Source organism: Myxocyprinus asiaticus, chromosome 5 (assembly GCF_019703515.2).
Source record: "Myxocyprinus asiaticus isolate MX2 ecotype Aquarium Trade chromosome 5, UBuf_Myxa_2, whole genome shotgun sequence".
Taxonomy (NCBI): Eukaryota; Metazoa; Chordata; class Actinopteri; order Cypriniformes; family Catostomidae; genus Myxocyprinus; species Myxocyprinus asiaticus.
This window is the reverse complement of record NC_059348.1, coordinates 3,180,547-3,200,635: the sequence shown is the minus strand read 5'-3', so window position 1 is coordinate 3,200,635 and position 20,089 is coordinate 3,180,547. Positions and strand designations below refer to the sequence as shown.

General features: G+C 38.5%; 1 protein-coding gene and 1 long non-coding RNA gene across 2 annotated transcripts in view; one reads left to right on the top strand and one right to left on the bottom strand.

Annotated features, from left to right (window-relative positions):
• On the bottom strand, positions 1 to 18,680 carry LOC127440924 (uncharacterized). The gene is made up of 3 exons (XR_007897234.1): positions 18,565 to 18,680; positions 969 to 1,544; positions 1 to 716 (listed from the first exon to the last, which is right to left on the bottom strand). It is a non-coding gene; the product is annotated as an uncharacterized LOC127440924 (long non-coding RNA).
• Positions 1 to 20,089, top strand: part of dsg2l (desmoglein 2 like) — a 61,746-nt gene that overhangs the window by 28,091 nt on the left and 13,566 nt on the right. Inside the window, exons 5-11 of the mRNA XM_051697475.1 lie at positions 2,548 to 2,708; positions 3,395 to 3,529; positions 10,990 to 11,175; positions 11,489 to 11,754; positions 11,847 to 11,989; positions 16,928 to 17,149; positions 18,653 to 18,871. Coding sequence (XP_051553435.1) covers positions 2,548 to 2,708; positions 3,395 to 3,529; positions 10,990 to 11,175; positions 11,489 to 11,754; positions 11,847 to 11,989; positions 16,928 to 17,149; positions 18,653 to 18,871 — 1,332 coding nt within the window. The remainder of the gene's footprint in view (positions 1 to 2,547; positions 2,709 to 3,394; positions 3,530 to 10,989; positions 11,176 to 11,488; positions 11,755 to 11,846; positions 11,990 to 16,927; positions 17,150 to 18,652; positions 18,872 to 20,089) is intronic.

The following is a 20,089-nucleotide window of genomic DNA, read 5'->3' as shown; positions in this document are numbered from 1 at the left end:
TCATCATAATGTGCATTGAATTCAACATGAGAAGATTTAACTGAAGCTTTTTCCTACATATCAGATTAGTTTGAACATTTTCATGAAAATGAAATAATAATTTAAGCACATAAATGTCATGAAGCAAATAAAGACTAAAATAATCACAATATAATCAAGCAAGGCAATATACTGTACCAAACAAAGTTGAATTTCTGAAAACAATGGAATGTCACCCTACAAATGCTAGAATTAAGTGCTAAACAACAAACATCTCAGACCAATTCCAAAGTTCAATTAGCTTTATAAAGCATAAATGGCTACATACAGTGGCCCCAAAAAGTAATTGGTTACTTATACCTAAAAATATCTAAATGCCATTGCTGTCACAGAGCGAGAGTGAGACAGAGACCCAAGAGCAGAGGAACAGTTAAAAGGATTTATTAACAATAAATAGCAACTTAAACTGTGCTGGTACCGGCTGCAGTAGCAGGTGGAGAAGCTCGTGGATGCATGCGCGCCATGGCCGCGCAGTGGGCAGATCCATGAGGACTCCATGAATAGTGTATTTGTAGGCGAGTGTGTACGTCGTGGTATTCAGGAGCAGAATCGTGAGGAATCCTCCGCTGAAGCATAGTGAGGTGCAGAGAACCAGCGCACAGCAGACTGGAAGGCAATCACTCTCTCAACATGCAGGCAGGGATGGGCAACCAAACCGATACATGAGACAGGACCAACTAGGCAGAGAGAGTGAGGTAAGTTACTTCACACCAAACAATCTAGCAAAGATACTGACAACACAAAGAGATTAAGTAGGGAGTGAATCAGCGGAGAACCAGGTGCTGTTGGCACGCTAATTAGTGGCATGATCAGCGTTCCCCTGGGAACAGTCAGTGTTCCCTTGGAAACACTGATCATGCATGCTGGCAGCGCCAGCGTACATGAGGAAGAGAAATAACAAAACATGCAGAACAATCCAACAAACTTACCGGAGCCAGAGTTAGACCAGCATCGGGAGGTTGGTGGAGTCGTTGAACGACATGGATGAGCTCAGTGAGCTGCGACGGCATCATCTCCAGAGCCAGGTTAGATGCGGAGATTTGATCCTGCTGACGTCCCAGTAAAGCTCCCTGCTGAGACAGTGTGGAGCGAAGAGTAGATTCCACTGCTGGGTACATACTTGGCTAGATTGTTCTGTCACAGAGCGAGAGTGAGACAGAGAGAGACCCAAGAGCAGAGGAACAGTTCAAAGATTTATTAACAATAAGTAGCAACTTAAACTGTGCTGGTGAAGAATGGAGAGCACCGGCTGCAGTAGCAGGGGGCAGAAGCTTGTGGATGCATGCGTGCCATGGCCGCGCAGTGGGTAGATCCGTGAGGACTCCGTGAATATTGTGTTCTTAGGCGAGTGTGTGCATCGTGGTAGTCAGGAGTAGATTCGTGAGGAATCCTCAGTTGAAGCGTAGTGAGGTGAGAGAACCAGCGCACAGCAGACTGGAAGGCAATCACTCTGCCGACATGTGGGCAGAGACGGGCAACCAAACAGATACACAAGACAGGACCAACTAGGCAGAGAGAGTGAAGTAAGTTAATTCACATCAAACAACAATCTAGCAAAGATACTGACAACATGAAGAGATTAAGTAGGGAGTGAATCAGTGGAAAACCAGGTGCTGCTAGCATGCTAATTAGTGGCATGATCAGTGTTCCCATGGAAACACTGATCATGCATGCCGGCAGCGCCTGTGGGAGAGAAATAACAAAACAAACAGAACAAATCAACAAACTCACCTGTGAGCCGTGACAATTGCATTAGATAGAATATAAGTGGCAAGTGAAAAAAAAAAATTGCAATGACTTTTAAACAACTAGTGTCAATGTGATTTTTAATGGATGTAAGTCAGTTTCCCTCAAGTTCAAACAGGTGTCCAAACAGAGTAACCACAGGTGGAGTTCTTCATTTTTGTAGTTTCTTCATTTTCAATACTATATCATTTGAAATCTAACAAACTTATTATCAAACGTTTTGCTTGACAAGTGGTACTTTGATATTTTATTATCTAATGCAATTTATAAATCTTTAAGTGTCCAGTAATTTATGGGCCACTGTATTTAGGAGTCTACAAACCTTATAACAAAGGTTGCCGCTATTGATTAAACCTAATATTATGTCGATATCAGGGTCACGTTACAATAATATTGTGATTCTTTGTGTAGTGTATTGTGATTCAAAACTGTTATATTTATTTACTGTAATATTTTGCAATCTTCTACTCACTTGCTTATAATTAAAACAAGTTATAGACTTATATTCTTAGCTATATTCTAGAGTTAACATTTTGGTCAAATAGAACTAACTGAATGTCTAATAATTGAATGTACCTAATGTTGCAGTATGTTTAGTTTTCTCACACACATGCTCTGAATAGTGTCCAAAAATATTCATGTGAAAAATGTAACTGAATATATTGATTTTTGGTGTTCAATACAGTATCATGTGTAAAAATATTGTTATAATTTGAAATATTGATTTTTTTGTCCCCCACCTCTACTCTGCATGTTTTTCAGACACGTTTGTAATCACCATTACAGCAACAGATGCAGATGAGCCAGGAACACTGCATTCCAAAATTGCCTACAGTATCGTTGAACAGAGTCATGCTAACATGTTCTACATTAATAGAGAGACTGGTGGGATATATGTCAAGTACAACTCACTCGACAGAGAGGTTTGAAAACACTAACATAAGGTCACTGAATTTGATGGAATATTTTTTGGAAAAAAATGATGCAAATTCAAATAGTGCACATTTTGGAAAATGAAGCAGGGCATTTGGTTATTTCATGCAGGCAAATGATTTGCATACGTTCACAGAAATCTGCTGAAATGGAGTAGTATGTGACAAGCATAGCCTATTTCTCTGGCCTTCTGCTCCTTTACTGGATTTTTTTTTATATAGCCTTGCATGCACTGCTTTTTCCTCAAGGAATTACAAAACTAGTTTTAATTAAATTAAAACCAGACATTATATGTCAAAAACATATTTTAAAATCTATAAATATAGCTTGGTAGGGTAATTTAAATTTTTCATTGACTTGGTTTTATATGTGTATAATTATCAGAATTGTTAATAATAATGCTTGGTTAAAATAGTTAAAAATAATCAAAAGTTTGATTGTATATAGTGCCTTTCCTAAGGTTTCAGTTTTGAAAATTTCAAAGCATTGTTCTTCCTAAAAGTTACCAGAAAATGCTGAGATATATTATAAGTTGATAATAAATTGGTATCATTGTGTAAACCAACTGTATAACAAATGAGTAGTCAGAACAGGCAAATATTTGTCAGGACTCTGCATGGAAGGTAGTTTGTTTCACTTTCACATGAGAAAGATGTTTGTGTTTTTCTGATGACAGAAACAAGACACATACACGCTGACCATTAAAGGGACGGATATGCACGGAGCTCCAAACGGAAAGACAGGAATGGGGAAAGTTGTCATCAGTATACTTGACGTCAATGACAACATTCCTACTTTGGAGAAAAACTCTGTAAGATATTTTTTGTGTTTTGTACTAAAGTGAATTTATTAGTGGCTTACCAATATGGATTTTTTAATGGCCAATGCCAATATCTAGAGAGCAGGGTGGGCTATACAATGCTGACATACTGTAATACTGTACTGTACATGACATTTCACATTATAAGATGTCAGTAAATTACATGTACATTAAATTGTAAAAAATTAGGGCTATCAATCGAAAACATTTTTTAATCAAATTTATGATGAGATGCTGATTAATGAAGTATAACAATATTTGCTGAGAAAGTCCCCCAAATAAAGATAATTCATTATATAATAATCCAAATAATTATAAATATACTAATATATATATATATATATATATATATATATATATATATATATATATATATATATATATATACTGTATATATAATAATTCAAAGACATTACATTATTGTAGTAGATGAGTGATTAGACAATACAGAAAGTTGCTTAAGAAGTAAATATATTGTTTGGTTTATTTCCTTATCTTTGACCATCATTCTGTTACTGGCCTACAATCCACAGCAATCCAGTTTGTAATTGATTTAATAAATCTGTCTGCATGTTCTTGCATTTGTCTGCGCTGTTTTTGTTGTCTATGTACACGTGTCAGATGGACGCTTTTGGAGCATCTGTGGTTGCGCCACTTTTTACTGGTTTGCAGGTTCATTGACAAAAAAGGATTTTTGAGGTGATTATAATGAGAAGTCTTTTAAAGATCTACAGTTGTTAAAACAGATGTATTAAGTTTGTAGAAATGTAATCATGGGGTCCTATTTTAAGAGCACTAGCGCTAAGCGCAGCGCTATGCTTTAAGTCATATGTGCAAAGTCAATGGGCTTGGCCATGAAATTTTGGTATTTTCATGCAAGCATGCCCTAAGTCTAGGCACAAGTGAGTTAGGATAAATTGCGCATGTAAAGTGCTAATGGGCTGGGTCTAGTTAAATTTATTTCTGAGGTTCTTCTCCAGTTATTGCACTGTCTCTGTCCCATTATATTGTCCATTCCCTCTCAAGCACCAGCGATATAAACAAAGATTTGTGGAAAAAACATTTGTAGCATTTTCTAAAAATATTTTTATTAATGACTTAAAAAATGTCACGTGTTGTAACCATCAGGTAAAAGGTATAAAAGTACTTCCCTTGCAGCTTGAATACGTGAGAATGAATGCAACGTTTTAAGTTCCCTATCTGTCACTCACTTGACTTTGTGTCGATGTAGTGACACTAGGGGTCACTCTTGGGAGCCAGAAACACCTCTGGTCTTTGATAAAAGGCCAATGAAAATTGGCGAGTGGTATTTGCATGCCACTCCCCCGGACACACGGTTATAAAAGGAGCTGGTATGCAACCACTCATTCAGATTTTCTCTTCGGAGCCGAACGGTCATGCTCATTGAGCTGAATTCTCACGACTTTTCATTCACCTCTGCTGGATCTGACGGCACATTTCAGCGGCTTCTCCCTCCTCTGCACTGGTGCACTGCAGAGAACGCCCCTGGGTGCTTCGGCAGAAAAAAGAGAGTATATATTCCTGAAAGAGTATATTTCTCTAAAAGACGCGTCTTTTTAAAGATGCCTTTCCGATTGCGTGTTATTCCTGTTTGCGGTCGTTACCTCTCAACTTCAGATGGTCACGATCGCTGTCTTTCGTGTCTGGGCGCGACCCACACAGAGGCAGCGTTCGTGGATGGTTCATGTTCTCACTGCGAGAACATGACCATGGCAACGTTGCGGTTGCAGCTTGCGGACCGCCTCAGTCCTTCCACCTACGGGTTCGAGGCCAGCACGGCTAGCACTGGGGGCGATTTGGGGTCTCCAATGGGATCACCTCCGCCGGATATCCCCCCGCAGACCTCCCATTCCCCAGCAAGCTCGTCTGCCCCGATCGGGTTTCCGGATGAGTCCGCCGGCTTGTCTCACGGCGAGTTCGACCTCTTGTTCAGAGTCCGCGAAGCTGATGAGCTCTCGAGCGCAGCATCGGAAAATGGGCTTGTCCAGTCAGACGCAGAAGCCTCAGCTGGGCTCCCCCCTTCGATTGCCCAGTCACAGGCTGATGCAGAGATGATGGAGATGCTTTCCCGGGTGGCCGCGATTGTCGGGCTAGAGTGGAACCCTCCGCTCTCCCCTGAACCCTCACGGCTCAATGATTGGTTCCTGGGCTCGCGGCACAGCTCAAAGCAGCTATGCCCCGCTCCAGTGCCTTTCTTCTCGGAAGTGCATGAGGAGCTGACAAAATCATGGGAGGCACCTTTTACTGCCCGGTCCCGATGGCTGGTCCGGACCGTCCGACTTGGCTACGCGATTCAGTTTGCTAGGCGTCTGCCCAGGTTCAGCAGTATCCACTTCACCTTGGTGAAGGACGAAAACTTGTTCATACCTGTTGGGTAGAGCATGTGAAGTATTTTCCACTTAAATATCCCCCCCCTCTTTGGGTGAGGTGTGGTCTCCGTGGTGTCCTCCCCTTGGGAGGGACAGCCCCCCGACTAGACCTGGCGGCCCAGTCGGATAATCCCCCTTGTTTTTTAGGGAGTGGAAAAAAAGAAGGGGAAAAGAGGCCACGACTGGGTTAGCCTGTCTCTATCTTTTGGGTAGTCGACTTGTCCCCAAAGGGCCGTTCGACACTCATAACTATGTTGGGGGAGGTTACATGTCGGCCTGGTGCACTGGCTACGAGGCACACAGTCGTCTGCCCGTCACACACTGCCAGTTCACGTAACACAGTTCAGCCAGTTGCAGCGTTTTGTATAGGGACCCCTAGTGTCACTACATCGACACAACGTTGAGTGAGTGACAGATAGGGAACGTCCTGGTTACATGCGTAACCTCCGTTCCCTGATGGAGGGAACGAGACGCTGTGTCCCTCCTGCCACAACGCTGAACTACCTGCTGAAATGGCCGGACCTTGTCTCGGCTCCTCAGCATAAAACCTGAATGAGCGGTTGCCAGCTCCTTTTATACCCGTATGTCCGGGGGAGTGGCATGCAAATACCACTCGCCAATTTTCATTGGCCTTTTATCAAAGACCAGAGATGTTTCGGGCTCCAAAGAGTGACCCCTAGTGTCACTACATCGACACAACATCTCGTTCCCTCCATCAGGGAACGGAGGTTACGCAAGTAACCAGGACGTTTTCAAACATATTTTTTCAAGGTCATTTTTTTTTTTACAAATATCATGAACGTAAGAATATCAAATAATTTTTCTCAGGGTTACTCCATATGACTTGAACAAAATGTGCTTTTGGATGTTTAATGATATGACAAAATAATGTTGTTGTTTTTTTTGTTGTTTTTTTTTTGGTTTTGTTTTTTACTGCACACACAGTCATGAGGGTCTAAAGGGGTTATCTCTGTTATATATATATATATATATATATATATATATATATATATATATAATTATTTTATTTTTGTAACATGACAACAAAATGGCTACCTACTGTACATGTTGGTTACACCACATGACTTGGATTTGGTGGAGTAATATTTTCAATTATTAATCATAATCATTTCACTGCTACGTTTTAAAAGAAACAATAATAAAACATTATTCTACACTTCTTATGCAAGCATTTCCTTTTAATTAGACTTTTTAATGAGATTACACCACACAACATTTTTGACTTTAAGCCCCAGAAAAAAAAATATCAAAATGACTTTGAACCCATTAATTATTAATACATGTTCATCATAGAAGAATAACATTCAAGTAATTGTTTTATGTTTATGTTTTTTTGTGCCTTTTTATTTATTTTTGCCTCCGCCTCTTTAAACCTGTTGCACAACTTGCACATTTCCTCAGAGTGGCCCATTTGACTGTTCATTTCCAGGTTAAATTTCTCTCTGAGAAAAACAATTGTCTTTGATTGACATCCAAAGTTCCTTTAAATTTTGATTGACTCTCGTTTTGTTATTTTATAAACAGATCTTACAGAGCATAATCGTCTTCTCAAGATGAATCTCTTAAGAGCTAACAAGAGTTTTCAGTTGATTGATCAGTTACTTGCCAAAATTAAACATAGTTAACAAAATTTTAGTCCGAACGCGCCCAGGGCTTAAAATGAGTTTGACACAGCTCCTCCACTACCCAAATGATCAGTGTGTGCATTCAAAAGGCTTGACTTCAGATTTGTTCATACAGACAATATTCGAGCCGATCTTGAAAGCTTCTGTAAGAACAGGAACATTTTGAGAGTCACTGTTAGTAAACCTGTTACTAAATATGGTTGTCATGTCATTTTTACAATATTTGTTTAGTGCTTTTCACAACACACATAATTTCAAAGCAGCTTTACAGAAAATCATGCATTAACAGAAAATTAAACTGTAATATCTATGAAGTCTTAGAGTCATTCTTGTGTAGTTTGATTAAATATGATTATATAGTGTGTATAAAAATAAATAATTGTATTTAGCACCCCAGTGAACAAGCTGAAGGTGACTGTGGCAAGGAACAAAAAAAATCCATAAGATGATTGTTAATGGATAAAAATCACCTTGGGAGAAACCAGGCTCACTGTGGGGGCCAGTTCCTCTCTGGCTAAACAGTATATTTTAAAAATTGTTTAAAATTAGTAAAACTTTGTAAGTGTTAAGGGCCAGTGATTAAACAAAATTTTTGTATGCACTATAAGATTAATGTATAATGTCTTTGAAGTTCATCCTGGATTAACTGCAGAAGTTCACATAGATGCATTGTCCTTTGTTAGTTGGCTGATGAAGGCTTTTGTTGGCAATTAATTGATAGTCTGTGTATTTCATTTTAAGAATGTAGTCCATCATTAGACCAAGGTGATGCAGGCAGAGATCAGTGAGGTGCATTGCAGTTCAACCGGCAGGTCATTTCGGTGAGGTCTATACTAAGTCCAAGGTTCAGGCAGTGGCATATGAAGTATCCCATGCCTTATGGTTGGAGTTGGCATCAGTTCATCCTCCTGAAGTCCATCGTTATAGATTGAAGTGATGTCTAGCTGGCACCAGCTGCATTTAGTTGTCATCACTCAGAGACAAGTAGCAATGGAGTCCTACACTGAATAGTGGTGGATCTAGCCGGCTCTGGTAACCTCGGATATGAATCCAGAGGTTGAGACAGGGAAACAAATAGAAATATAGCTGCAAGCAGCGATACGGGGTTCAAGCCAATTATCGGCACCATGAGCAGCAAAAGAAGCTTTGTGATATGTTTTTGGTTAGAGTCCGATGAACAGTGTATGAGGAGTTAGAAAAAGTAAACTTTCAATCATAAAAAACCCATTTATTTTAAAAATAAGAAAAATAGCTACTTCTTAGAATTTTTGTCCAGTATGTGGCGCTGTTCTGAAACTGCTCAGGTAGTATCTGGGCATGATGGTTATCATGCAGGAAAGCATTCAAAAGTTATAAGCCAAAATAGCTATTTTTCTACTTCCTGACCAGTAGAGGCAGTATGCCAAAACACTGCAGGTAACCTCAGGGACTAATGGTGATGACACGTACCAAGTTTTGTCCCAATCCCTCAAAGTGCTGCGGAGATACAGCCTCAAGTTCAATTTTGCGCGTTCTTCGGCGAATTCGTTGAAGCGCCATTCAAAAACGTCATAGAATTAAAAAATATTCTATGAATAACTTTTTGTCGTGAGTGCCTCTAGATGATACAGGCCAATTTTCATGCAAATTGGACAAACAGTCTAGGAGGAGTTTGAAAAAGTAGGTTTTCAAAACATTTAAAAATTGCGGACAGGGAGTTTGCTCGATCATGACATAATTGGTGTCATTGTTCTCTGCATGAACCACGGAATCTATCAAGATCAGTCTCATGACAGTAGGCAAAAGGAGTCAATAGCTATTAGCATTTTTAGAAATAGCATTATAATTTTTGACCACAAGGTGGCGCCGTCCCGAAACTTCTGGAGTCCCTTCAGAGCATGGTGCTAAAGACACATACAGAGTTTCGTAATGATACACCAAGCCGTTCGCAAAATACAGCATTTTATGGCTAAATTCAAAATGGCCGACGTCCAAAATGGCCGATACAGGACGTTTTCATATCGTTGGACTCGCAATACCCCACTGAATCTAATGAGAATTTGATGATTTTATGACAAACTGTTCAGAAGTTATAAGTAAAAATGTGCTTTTTTTCCATATCTCATGACCACTAGGTGGCACTGTTCCGAAATTGAGCAGGTACCCTCCAGTCATGGTGCCTATGACAAATAATAAGTTTGGTGTGAATACGCTAAAGCGTTACGGAGATATACCCTCATGTCCATTTTAGCGTGCTTTTCGTCGAATTCATTGAAGCGCCATTCGAAAACGGTATGGTTTATAAAATTCTGACAATGTATTTTTGTCGTTATTGCCTCTAGATGATGCAGGCCAATTTTCGTGCAAATCGGACAAACGGCCAAGGACGAGTTTGAAAAAGTATGTTTTTCAGAAAATTCAAAATGGCGGAAATATTTTCATGACAAAATGACGTCATATGGTGCAATCGAATTGTCTTGAGCCAAGGAATCAGAGGAAAAAAGAATTTTGTTTCTAGGACTCACGGTTCAAAAGTTTGGGCAATTGGTGGTGCTAGAGGGTTTGAGGTAGAGACGTCAAATTTGCTGTGGTAACAGATCAGATTGTCCTCTATCTGTGTGCCAAATTTCATAACTTTCCCGCAAGTGGTTCTATGAGCTGCCATAGACTTGAGTGGATATACAGCATGAACATATCCAGATATTAGTTAGTAATACAATTCATATATTTATTGAGTAAACAGTATATTTTAGGTAGGCAATGTTAAAATCTAAATGATATTAATTTAACTAAGAATAATGATTAAGCGTCTTTGATGTCCATCCCAAATTGACTTAGTTTGCATAGATGCAGTGGCCCCAGCTGTTTGGCTGGTAAAGGCTTTAGTTGACAATAATTTATTGTCTATGTATTCCATTTTAAGAAGTGATGTAAGCAGTGGTCAGTGAACCGTTACTCGCTGTTCGATTGGATTGTGATTGATAGGAGCTTATTTTATGTCCATCCTAAGACACAGATGATGCAGTGGTCGTGAAGTATACCTTGGAGTCTGGCTGGAAGCTAGCTGTGGTTAATTTTTGGTGAAGTCCACCCTAAAACCAAATTGCAGGCAACGGCCTGTGAAGTATCCCTTGTTGTCCGGCTGTAGTTGGCAGCAGTTCATCCTCTGTGAAGTCCATTGTAGACTGAAGCCATTGTGTGATTGCAGCCTATGACATGATGACTGATTTGGAAATTATATATCTGTAGTTGTTGAGAATACTACTACTGTGGCCATTTTAGCTGTTAAAAGACAAAGCATTATACTTTGTATTCATTATTTATATTGCACTTTATAAGCATCAGAAGGACTGGAAGAGTTATTTATATTAATTGTTTTAGAATTTAGAGTTAACCAAGTTCATTTTATTAACTGTACCATATCCTGTCATTACAGTATGAGTGCAGTGTTGAGGAAAACACTAAGAATGTGGAAGTGGTGAGAATTCAAGCGATTGATGCTGATCTCATCCATACTGACAACTGGCTGGCTGTCTTTAGCATTATTTCAGGAAATGAGGGCGGTTATTTCTTCATAACCACAGATGTCAACACCAATGAAGGCATCCTCATGCTCATTAAGGTATACTGATCAGGCTCTCATTGTCAATGAAAGGTTTATGTAATACATACATTGTTTTTAATTAAACAGGAAATTTTTGCTTCTATACCCTGAATCTCCTCACATTTGAAATTAGAACTTTGCTGTGGGTTTTCTGTCTATTCCAGTTGAGTTTTTGACTGCCCCATCCTGCGCTACACACAGCCAGGAACAGCAAAATTTTTGAGCAGCATTGTACTTCAAATTCTTAGCAGGATGTGTGCTCGCTACACTGGCCTTTTATTTAACTCCCACTTTTCCTGCTATTCTCGTGGATCTGTGTTTGCTTTCACAGGAAGTGGACTATGAAGAACTGAAGCAAATCAACCTGATGGTATCTGTCTCAAACAAGGCTGAATATCACTCATCAGTGATCATAACAGAACGCACATTCTATCCCATCAGAGTGAGCGTGATCAATCAACCCGAGGGCCCACGCTTCAAACCTGCAATCAAAGTCATCACCATCTCTGAAGACAAGACCTCTATCGACATCACCAAAGTCATCAACAACTACGTTGCCATTGACAGTGACACACTGCAGATTGCTACTAATGTGATGTGAGAATAAAGTAGTCAGGCATGTTATGAGAATGCCTTCATGAAGGAAACGTATGTTTAGATGCATTAGTAACAATGTTCATGTATTGTAGGTATGCAAAGGGACAAGACATTGACAACTGGCTGCGTGTAGATGCACACACGGCGGATATAAGACTCAATAAAATCCCAGATTATGAGTCCAAGTTTGTCATCAATGGTACATATTCCGCTCAGATTATCTGCATCACCAAAGGTCAGTGCCAGTGGCTTCCTTTGAGAGAGTAGTACATTTTTAAATGTAATTTGTTTAAAATTCAACACGTCTTAAAAATTCACAGCTCAGTGACCTTGCAAACAGTACAATGTGCTCTGTTAAACATTTCCTCATCAACACGACACAACAGTTTGTTTTTAAAGCTCTAAACTGGCTCTTTGTCTTTATATTTTATTCAGACATTGGATTTTTCCAGATTAATTCATAATTCCGGATTTTCTGTGGCCGAAATGAATCATGTAAATAAATTACAAAAAATACAAGGGGGGTGGGGTCCATATCAGTGTTGTCAAGTTTATTTATTAAAAGTGGTTTATTAATATGGGCAGTCAGAGGTTGCGTTTGTTGGGCTCATTTCCAGAATATAGTCCCATTTTTGGGCTTGCTGGTGCATGGCACCCAGACCACAATAAAGAGTGACTAACCACTAATTGTAGCTGTCAAATATCCCTACCTATACTGTTCGTGTCGCACTTTTCATCTGAAACTAGTGCCCGACCGATATATCGGTATCGCCGTATATGTTTACCGATATGTGCCGATATGAAAACATTTTTCAGAACATATAATGCAGAAAACAATACTTTAGAATGGGTGTCATAGCTAGTTTGTCCAGCAGAGCGCACTCCGACTCCACTGTTTACAGAGCTGACTCTGAACTGATGGTTGCTCTGCAGACAGGGCGGAGTTAAGCTGTGTTTCTTCACGGTAAGTTGCTAACTAGTTTGTGAAATACATACTGGAAAGTTAATAAAAAATGACCCCATCATTTTCCCTTTTCAATATAACTAATATAATGTTAACCCTGTCCCTGACAACCATGTCACTCATGTTTATCACATTTGTTTGCTGTTAGCCAGCTATAGTTTGTCAGTGCAGATTGAAAGGTAAACATCAGAGCATCTTTTTGCAGCTCAGCAGACAACGGTGCGGTGGTGGATTGTGTCTGTTGAGTGTTGATTTCACGCTATGTTATTACCTAGTTGGTGAGACACAATGCTGGAAAGTAAATAAACAACGTCCGTCTTTTACTCTCTGTGACAGCGGGCTTATAGCTAACTAGCTAATCACGTAGCTACTTTCATAGCTTGTCAGCTGAGTGGAAGCTAATGAGTAAACATGTATTCACCAAACTGTTTTGTTCAGGATTCACAGTTTGGTACCCCCTTCAACCGAACAATTCCAGTCGTTGCATTTACAAAATGTAATATTTAAAAGTCTAGTTTAAGTTTCCCCTGAACTTGTATAGCAGAATACGGTGTAACACCACCGCTGCTGTTTATCTCTTGACTCGGCAGTATTAATATAGTCAACATTTGACTGATACTAAACACTACTGATGTTTATTTAGCTATTTATTTTATTTTTATTTATTCTTTATTTTAATGGTCAGCATTTGACTGATACTAAACAGTACTGATGTTTATTTAGTTATTCAGAAGATTGATTATTAAAGCAGTATAAAGTTGATTGATCACTTTATTAACTGCAGAAGAACATGTACTGTGCATGAATATTTGATCTTCAAAAACCACATGTGAAATACAATAATAGGAAAGAGGTCGTTTTCTGTTTTTACTAGGTAATTTTTCATATTATAACTATCTTGAACTCCAACTACCATGTCTTAATACACAACTCTCTGGAATACTTGATAAAAAATAGTAGCTTGATTTGAAAATTATTTATACTAAAATTGACATGCTTGATTGATTGGTTGACAGACTTTCTAAGGTGTGCAATTATTTTCCAGTAAACGCACGGCTATGAAGTAGTTCCAAGCCTTGACCGCATAACGGTACCATATTTTTTCGCCAATTATTTGTTTTTTTAAAGAGTCCTACAGGCTGCCACAGCAAAATAAATAAAATATACGCATTAGCTAAGTAAATCGGATAAGAATAACAAGCAATGTCTATGAAATCCTAAATTTATTTCAGTTTCTGTTGAAATGCGCCCTTGCGCTCCCTCGCTCTTTCACTCTCGTCTCACCCACACTGAATGCATATACACACACAGACACACACACACACACACACACACACATGTTGGTGCGGCTGTCCTTATGAGGACTCTCCATAGACATAATTATTTTTATACTGTACAAACTATAGATTCTATCCCCTAACCCTCTCAAAAAACTTTCTGCATTTTACATTTTCAAAAAAACCATAGTTTTTTTTTTTTTTTTTAAAGTGATTTGAATTATGGGGATGCTAGAAATGTCCTCATAAACCACATTTATAGCATAATACCCTTGTAATTACCAGTTTATAACTTAAATGTCCTCATAAACCACCTAAACCCTCCCAAACACACACACACAAAGACTTGAGTCGTGACCAACAAACAGAGCCTTGATGTAAAAGCATCCCTGCGACTTGATCAATACAACAGTTTCTATATTATCCGAAATAACTTTTAACATCTGTGAAAAGTACCCTCGCGCTACCCCGCCCTTTCGCTCTAGTCTCACCCACAGTCATACACACACATACTGACACTATGCTCACACATGCTCTTGAGCCGGACACATGCCTTGATGTCAATGGACCCCTGAGACTTAATAAAAGTTGTGTAGCAATGGGAAAGCTATATACAAGAATTTCTGCTGAGAACTATGCTTAAATGTACATTTTGAAGCGAGCCGCACATACAGAGGTAATAATCCCACACGCAATATCTCTCTGCGCAAGCCTTAAACCTCCGTTATTAGTTCTAAAATGAAGTTTTTGAATTAGCAACGAAGCCTTGGGCTGTGTCAAAGCAAGATGCTGAATCCATGGCAGAAGAAAAAGGTCCCACTCACAAGAGTGTTTTTGGGACGAAAAAAGAAAATGCCTTGAGAGAAAACCCTGAAAGATGTTTTAAGGTATGATGACCATAGTATAAGTGGAATAATTGAATCCAGCCCGTTGAATTATTGAAAAATAACACTCCGTGGCCGCATTACCACCTCAGGGTGTGCATTATTTCTATAATTCAATGGTCTGTCAACAATTATTCCTTACTTATAAAACAGTACCATATTTGTCATATTTTCTGTTGGAAGCTAATTATTACTGTAGGCTTCCTCCCACTCTCACATTCATTCTCATCATCTGTAATTTTCTGTATTTGTGATCAGGCTGTCTTATTATAGGTCTATTTGACAAAAGCCATCTTTCTTTTTATATGTTATGCTCGTGATGGAGTGGTAATGGAGCAGTGGAAATGCTGATGTCCTGACTTTAAGAAAAAAAAAATGCTCCTCCGGGGCAGGCAAATTTGACCTTTTCGCTTCTATTCCGCAACGCTCCTGTAACGTGAGTCACGTTCACTGATCGGGATGATTGGGACCACATTCGGCTATGATGTGTGTCGTACAGTCTGACATAATGTCACACAGTGTGCCATGGCGATATCAATGCGTTCATATCATACAGACTGACAAGCAACAATCCTGAAGGACTGTAAAAATCCTACAGTGTATAGCGGGCTTAAGGGAAGACATTTTTGTTTGTTTATTTCAGAGCGAGAACCAGTGTGAAACATGGCGAGAGTCACGGAAAGCATTTGAATTTGGTACAGAATTCACTGGTGCAAACCTCTATGAAAACACTCAGTGAGTAAACCCTCAAAAAACTTTATGTAAACTTGCTGCAAATTTGCCACAGATCATTTTCACATGCAAATGAGCTTTGCAGCAAAGTTGCGTCAAATTGTCAAAATGTTTGCTTCAGGTTCACCACTACCGGTGAAGAGCTGCAAATTCTGGCAAACATTTGCAGCAAATTTGCATAAAGTTTGCAGCAAATTTGCAATGAACTGTCGACTTTTGTAAGGGCAGTAAGGAATAATTGATGACGGACCACTGAATTATTAAAGAGCACCTATTATGGTTTTTAAATGTGCCTAATTTTGTTTTAAAGGTCTCATACAATAGATTTACATGCATCCAAGGTCAAAAAACACTTTTAATTTACTCGTAATTTATATTGCAGCTTTACCTTTTTTCCCAGTGTCAAAAACGACTCGTTCAATGATCCGTTCTAAAGGATTCATTCTAAACTCCTCCTTTCAGAGAGCCTACTCTGCTCTGATTGGTCAGATATCCCAGTCTGTTGTGATTGGTCTACCGCTTAGTGTAGTGTTTGAGGGCGGGTCAAAGCTGTTCACGAGCAGCCAATGAAGACCAGAGGTGGGTTTTTTGTTACCATATTACGTAGGTTACTACAGGAAGTAAGTCTGGAATTACTAACGACTCGTTTCAGGTGTTCAGAATCGGTTCTTGCTTTTGGGAGTCAATAACTCCATTTGTCGTGCACTTTGATTTTTGAAACTTTGCAGACTTTTTTACATTCACAAACAGCTATATAACACACTACATGAAAGGTAATATTTGAAAAACCATAATAGGTGCTCTTTAAAAAATAATTGTAGATGACGTGTCCCAGCTCATGAGTATGTGTGTGCATACAAGTATGTGTGTGTGTCCATTTATGAGAGCGAGAGAGGGGGAGCACGAGGGTGCTTTTCACAGATATTAAAAGTTATTTTGGATAATATAGAAACTGTCGTAATCAAGGCAATAATAAAAATATGAAATATTATTGGTAATTGCACATAGTTTAGGAATCTAATAATATCACTTTTATTATTAGTTTCTGTCTTTACATTTTCACTTTATAGGCCCCAGACCCCCACCCTTCACCAGTACTATACCAAATGAGGTGTGGGTGCCAACAACTGTCAAACTTGATGGCCCCTCTCAAATGTTATTCAGGAGCCTGTTTAAAAAAAAAAGAAGAAAAAAAAAAGAAAATCAAAATCATTTGAATTTCAAAAGTATAGTTTTATGTGCTGCAAAAGTTTAAAATGCCATTCAAAGTTGTGACAACAGATTGTGTGTAATACAGTATATCAACTCTGTTACAGATTACCCAGCTAAAACTGCTACAGGCACCATAGCCATTCAGGTGGAGGACTTTAATGACCACTGTCCCATCCTAAGCAGTGCGTCTCAAACTCTGTGCTACAAAGAGCATGTGCTGTATATCACTGCTGTGGACAGAGATCATTTCCCCAATGCCGCACCCTTTGAATTCAAAGTGAACACTAAGAGCACACTGCAGTCATGGAGCGTCGAGCACCTCAACGGTAATAAACAACCAGAAAACAGAAAACTCTACAATAGCTTATTGTCTTTTTAAAAGTGCAATGTGTCATTTTTTGGATGTTAAAATACTTCCTTCCTTGTTTAAAGTGCACTAAAATTAAGCCCAAGTATTAAACGTCTAATCTGCATGGATATGAATGATACCTCAAATCATAGCCATAACTAGAAAATAAAATATCAAAGAAAGAGTGGGCTCTCTTGATAGCAACTATCAAGATCAAATTAGCAACTGCATAGCAACACCCTGCCAACCCCTCACAATGATGAAACATTTATTGTATTGCACAGGCAAACACCACTCAAATGTTCTTCAGAAAATGTAAAAATCCAATACAAGTTAAGCTCAATCGACAGCATTTGTTAAATAATGTTGATTACCACAAAACATAATTTGGACTCGTCTCATCCTTTTCTTTATAAAAAAACAAAGGTCGAGGTCACAGCGAGGCACTTATAATGGAAGTGAATGGGGCCAATTTTTGGAGGGTTTAAAAGCAGAAATGTGAAGCTTATAATTTTATAAAAGCACTTACATTAATTGTTCTGTCAAAAGTCATGTAATATTTGAGCTGTGAAGTTGTTTAAATAGTCATTTTTACAGTCGTTTTAGGGTTTTTTGACATTACATCCTCATGGCAACGAAGTTGTAAAACTGGCTAAAACTTTACACAGAAAAGGTTAATAAGTGATTTTATCACACTAAAATCATGTTAACACACATATTGTTTACGTCTTGAGGCTATACTTTTGAAACAGTGACTATTTTAATGTTTACGGAATGGCCCTCATGCACTTCCATTGTAAGTGCCTCACTATAACCCAGATTTTTACTTTTTTTTTTTTAAGAAAACGAGCAAAGGGGCAAGTAAACTTTTTTTTTGGTGGTAATCAATATTATGCCACAAATGTTGTCGATGGAGCTTAACTTGTATTGAACCCAGAATATTACCTTAAGGAGAACAGTTCTTACCTCTGAACCAATGAATGTCTGTTTTCACCTCAGCTATTGCTGTTTTTTTACAAAGTCAACAGAAGACATCAGTTATTTAATTTATGTTGTAAGTGTTTTGTGCCTCTGTGCCTGTAGCACAGCTTATGACTTATCTCAGCTTTGTAGGTCCATTCAATGCAAGTGAGAGGTGGCCAGAATTTGAAGCTACAAAAAGCACATAAATGCAGCATAAAAGTAATCCATAAGACTCCAGTGGTTAAATCCATGTCTTCAGAAGCGACATGATTGGTGTGGCTGAGAAACAGATCAATACTTAAGTCCTTTTTTTACTCTAAATCTCCACACCCATATCTGAAAGTGAAAGTGGAGATTTAGAGTAAAAAGGGACTTACATTTTGCACAATTACATTATACATTCAATAAATAAAATGGCAGAATACTTACAGATTGCTGCTTGTGCTATTACACTTAATCCCTAAGCACATTCATTTGTTCCTGTTGTTTGTCATCTGAATTGATATTTTCTTCTCAGACACTACAGCGATCTTGCGCTCTCACGAGATGCTGTGGCCGGGCCAGTACCGTGTGTTTGTGGAGGTGCGGGACCAGCAGGGGAAGTTCTGCGCTGGTCAGGTACTTCAGGTAGATGTCTGCACATGTGACGTGACTAAAGTTTGTCTAAGAGAGCGGGAGACTAGATTTGGAGCATCTGGTGTACTTCTAATGCTGCTGGGACTGTTGCTCCTCCTGTGTGAGTCCCATCACATCCAACCACTGCAATTCAAACATGTTATACATACAGTCAGCAACACATCAGGGCGTGGCTTAGCGTGGGGGAAAACAAATCCTGGCTACCATAGTTTGCAATTTGTTTACTAAAAGAAGTGAAATATCCAATAGATTTGGCTATTTTTTTTTTTAAAGAAAAACACTCCAAAAAGGTTTGTGGTTCTCTTCAAATAAAGCAAAAAATCCAGACCTGATTTTTTTTTTTTTCACCAGTCAACTCAATAAAAATTATTAAAATAAAAATGACAGGATGATAAACACATGTGAAATTTCACATGTAAACATAAGCATATCTGCAGAAGACTGCATATTTGATTACAAATAAAATAAAGTCTGTAAATACACTCTGATGGGATTGTTTTTCCCACACTAGTTTTTGATGTATTGCTGACCGAGATCAAGGATTTTAGCTGTTTTTTTTCTGGTAAAATATGATGAATTATGTAGAAGTATTTTAAAATAACACCAGAGAACTTTAAAAAAAGATGTTCTTCATACATAAAGGTAAAACTTCCCATTACATATTTTTATACATTGTAATTTCAGGGAAACGTGTTCATGTGTGCTATTAATATTAAATATAAATACCTTATTAAAAGTAATATTCAAACAAATATTTTTACTTTATCAGCTACTATGTAGCTTACAAGTGAAGCCCAGCACACGACATGAGACACGTTCTGTTTTTGCTGCTCTGTGTGATGAGAGTGATCAATAACCCAGCTCCATGATCAGGGTGCAATTCTGTTGATTTGTTATCAACAAAATAGAAAGATCAACTACACTGTCTTATTTGGAGGATATATTCATTTTATAGCTGTAAGTACAATTGTTTACAATTGTGAACAGCTTTTATAAGGTTACTGATATGACTGGAGGCTTCATCAAAATTACTAAGTGCACCTTTAAATGTTGTCGGCGCACAATAATTGTGACACCAAGAGAGGATACACATTGTAATTTGATTTCCTTTTTTTTTCAAATTTTGAAATAATCTTGAGAAGTGCATGCTGTGGATTAAAGCTGCACTAAGTTTTTACTAATTAAAAACGTTTATACATGAATAGCATTTTTTTAAAAAATAAAAACAATAAAAGCTGTTTAAATTTACATGGAGTGGGTCGCCCCCTCATGGGGGCTGCCATGTTGACAGCACATGACACTGTGTTATGCAATTGAC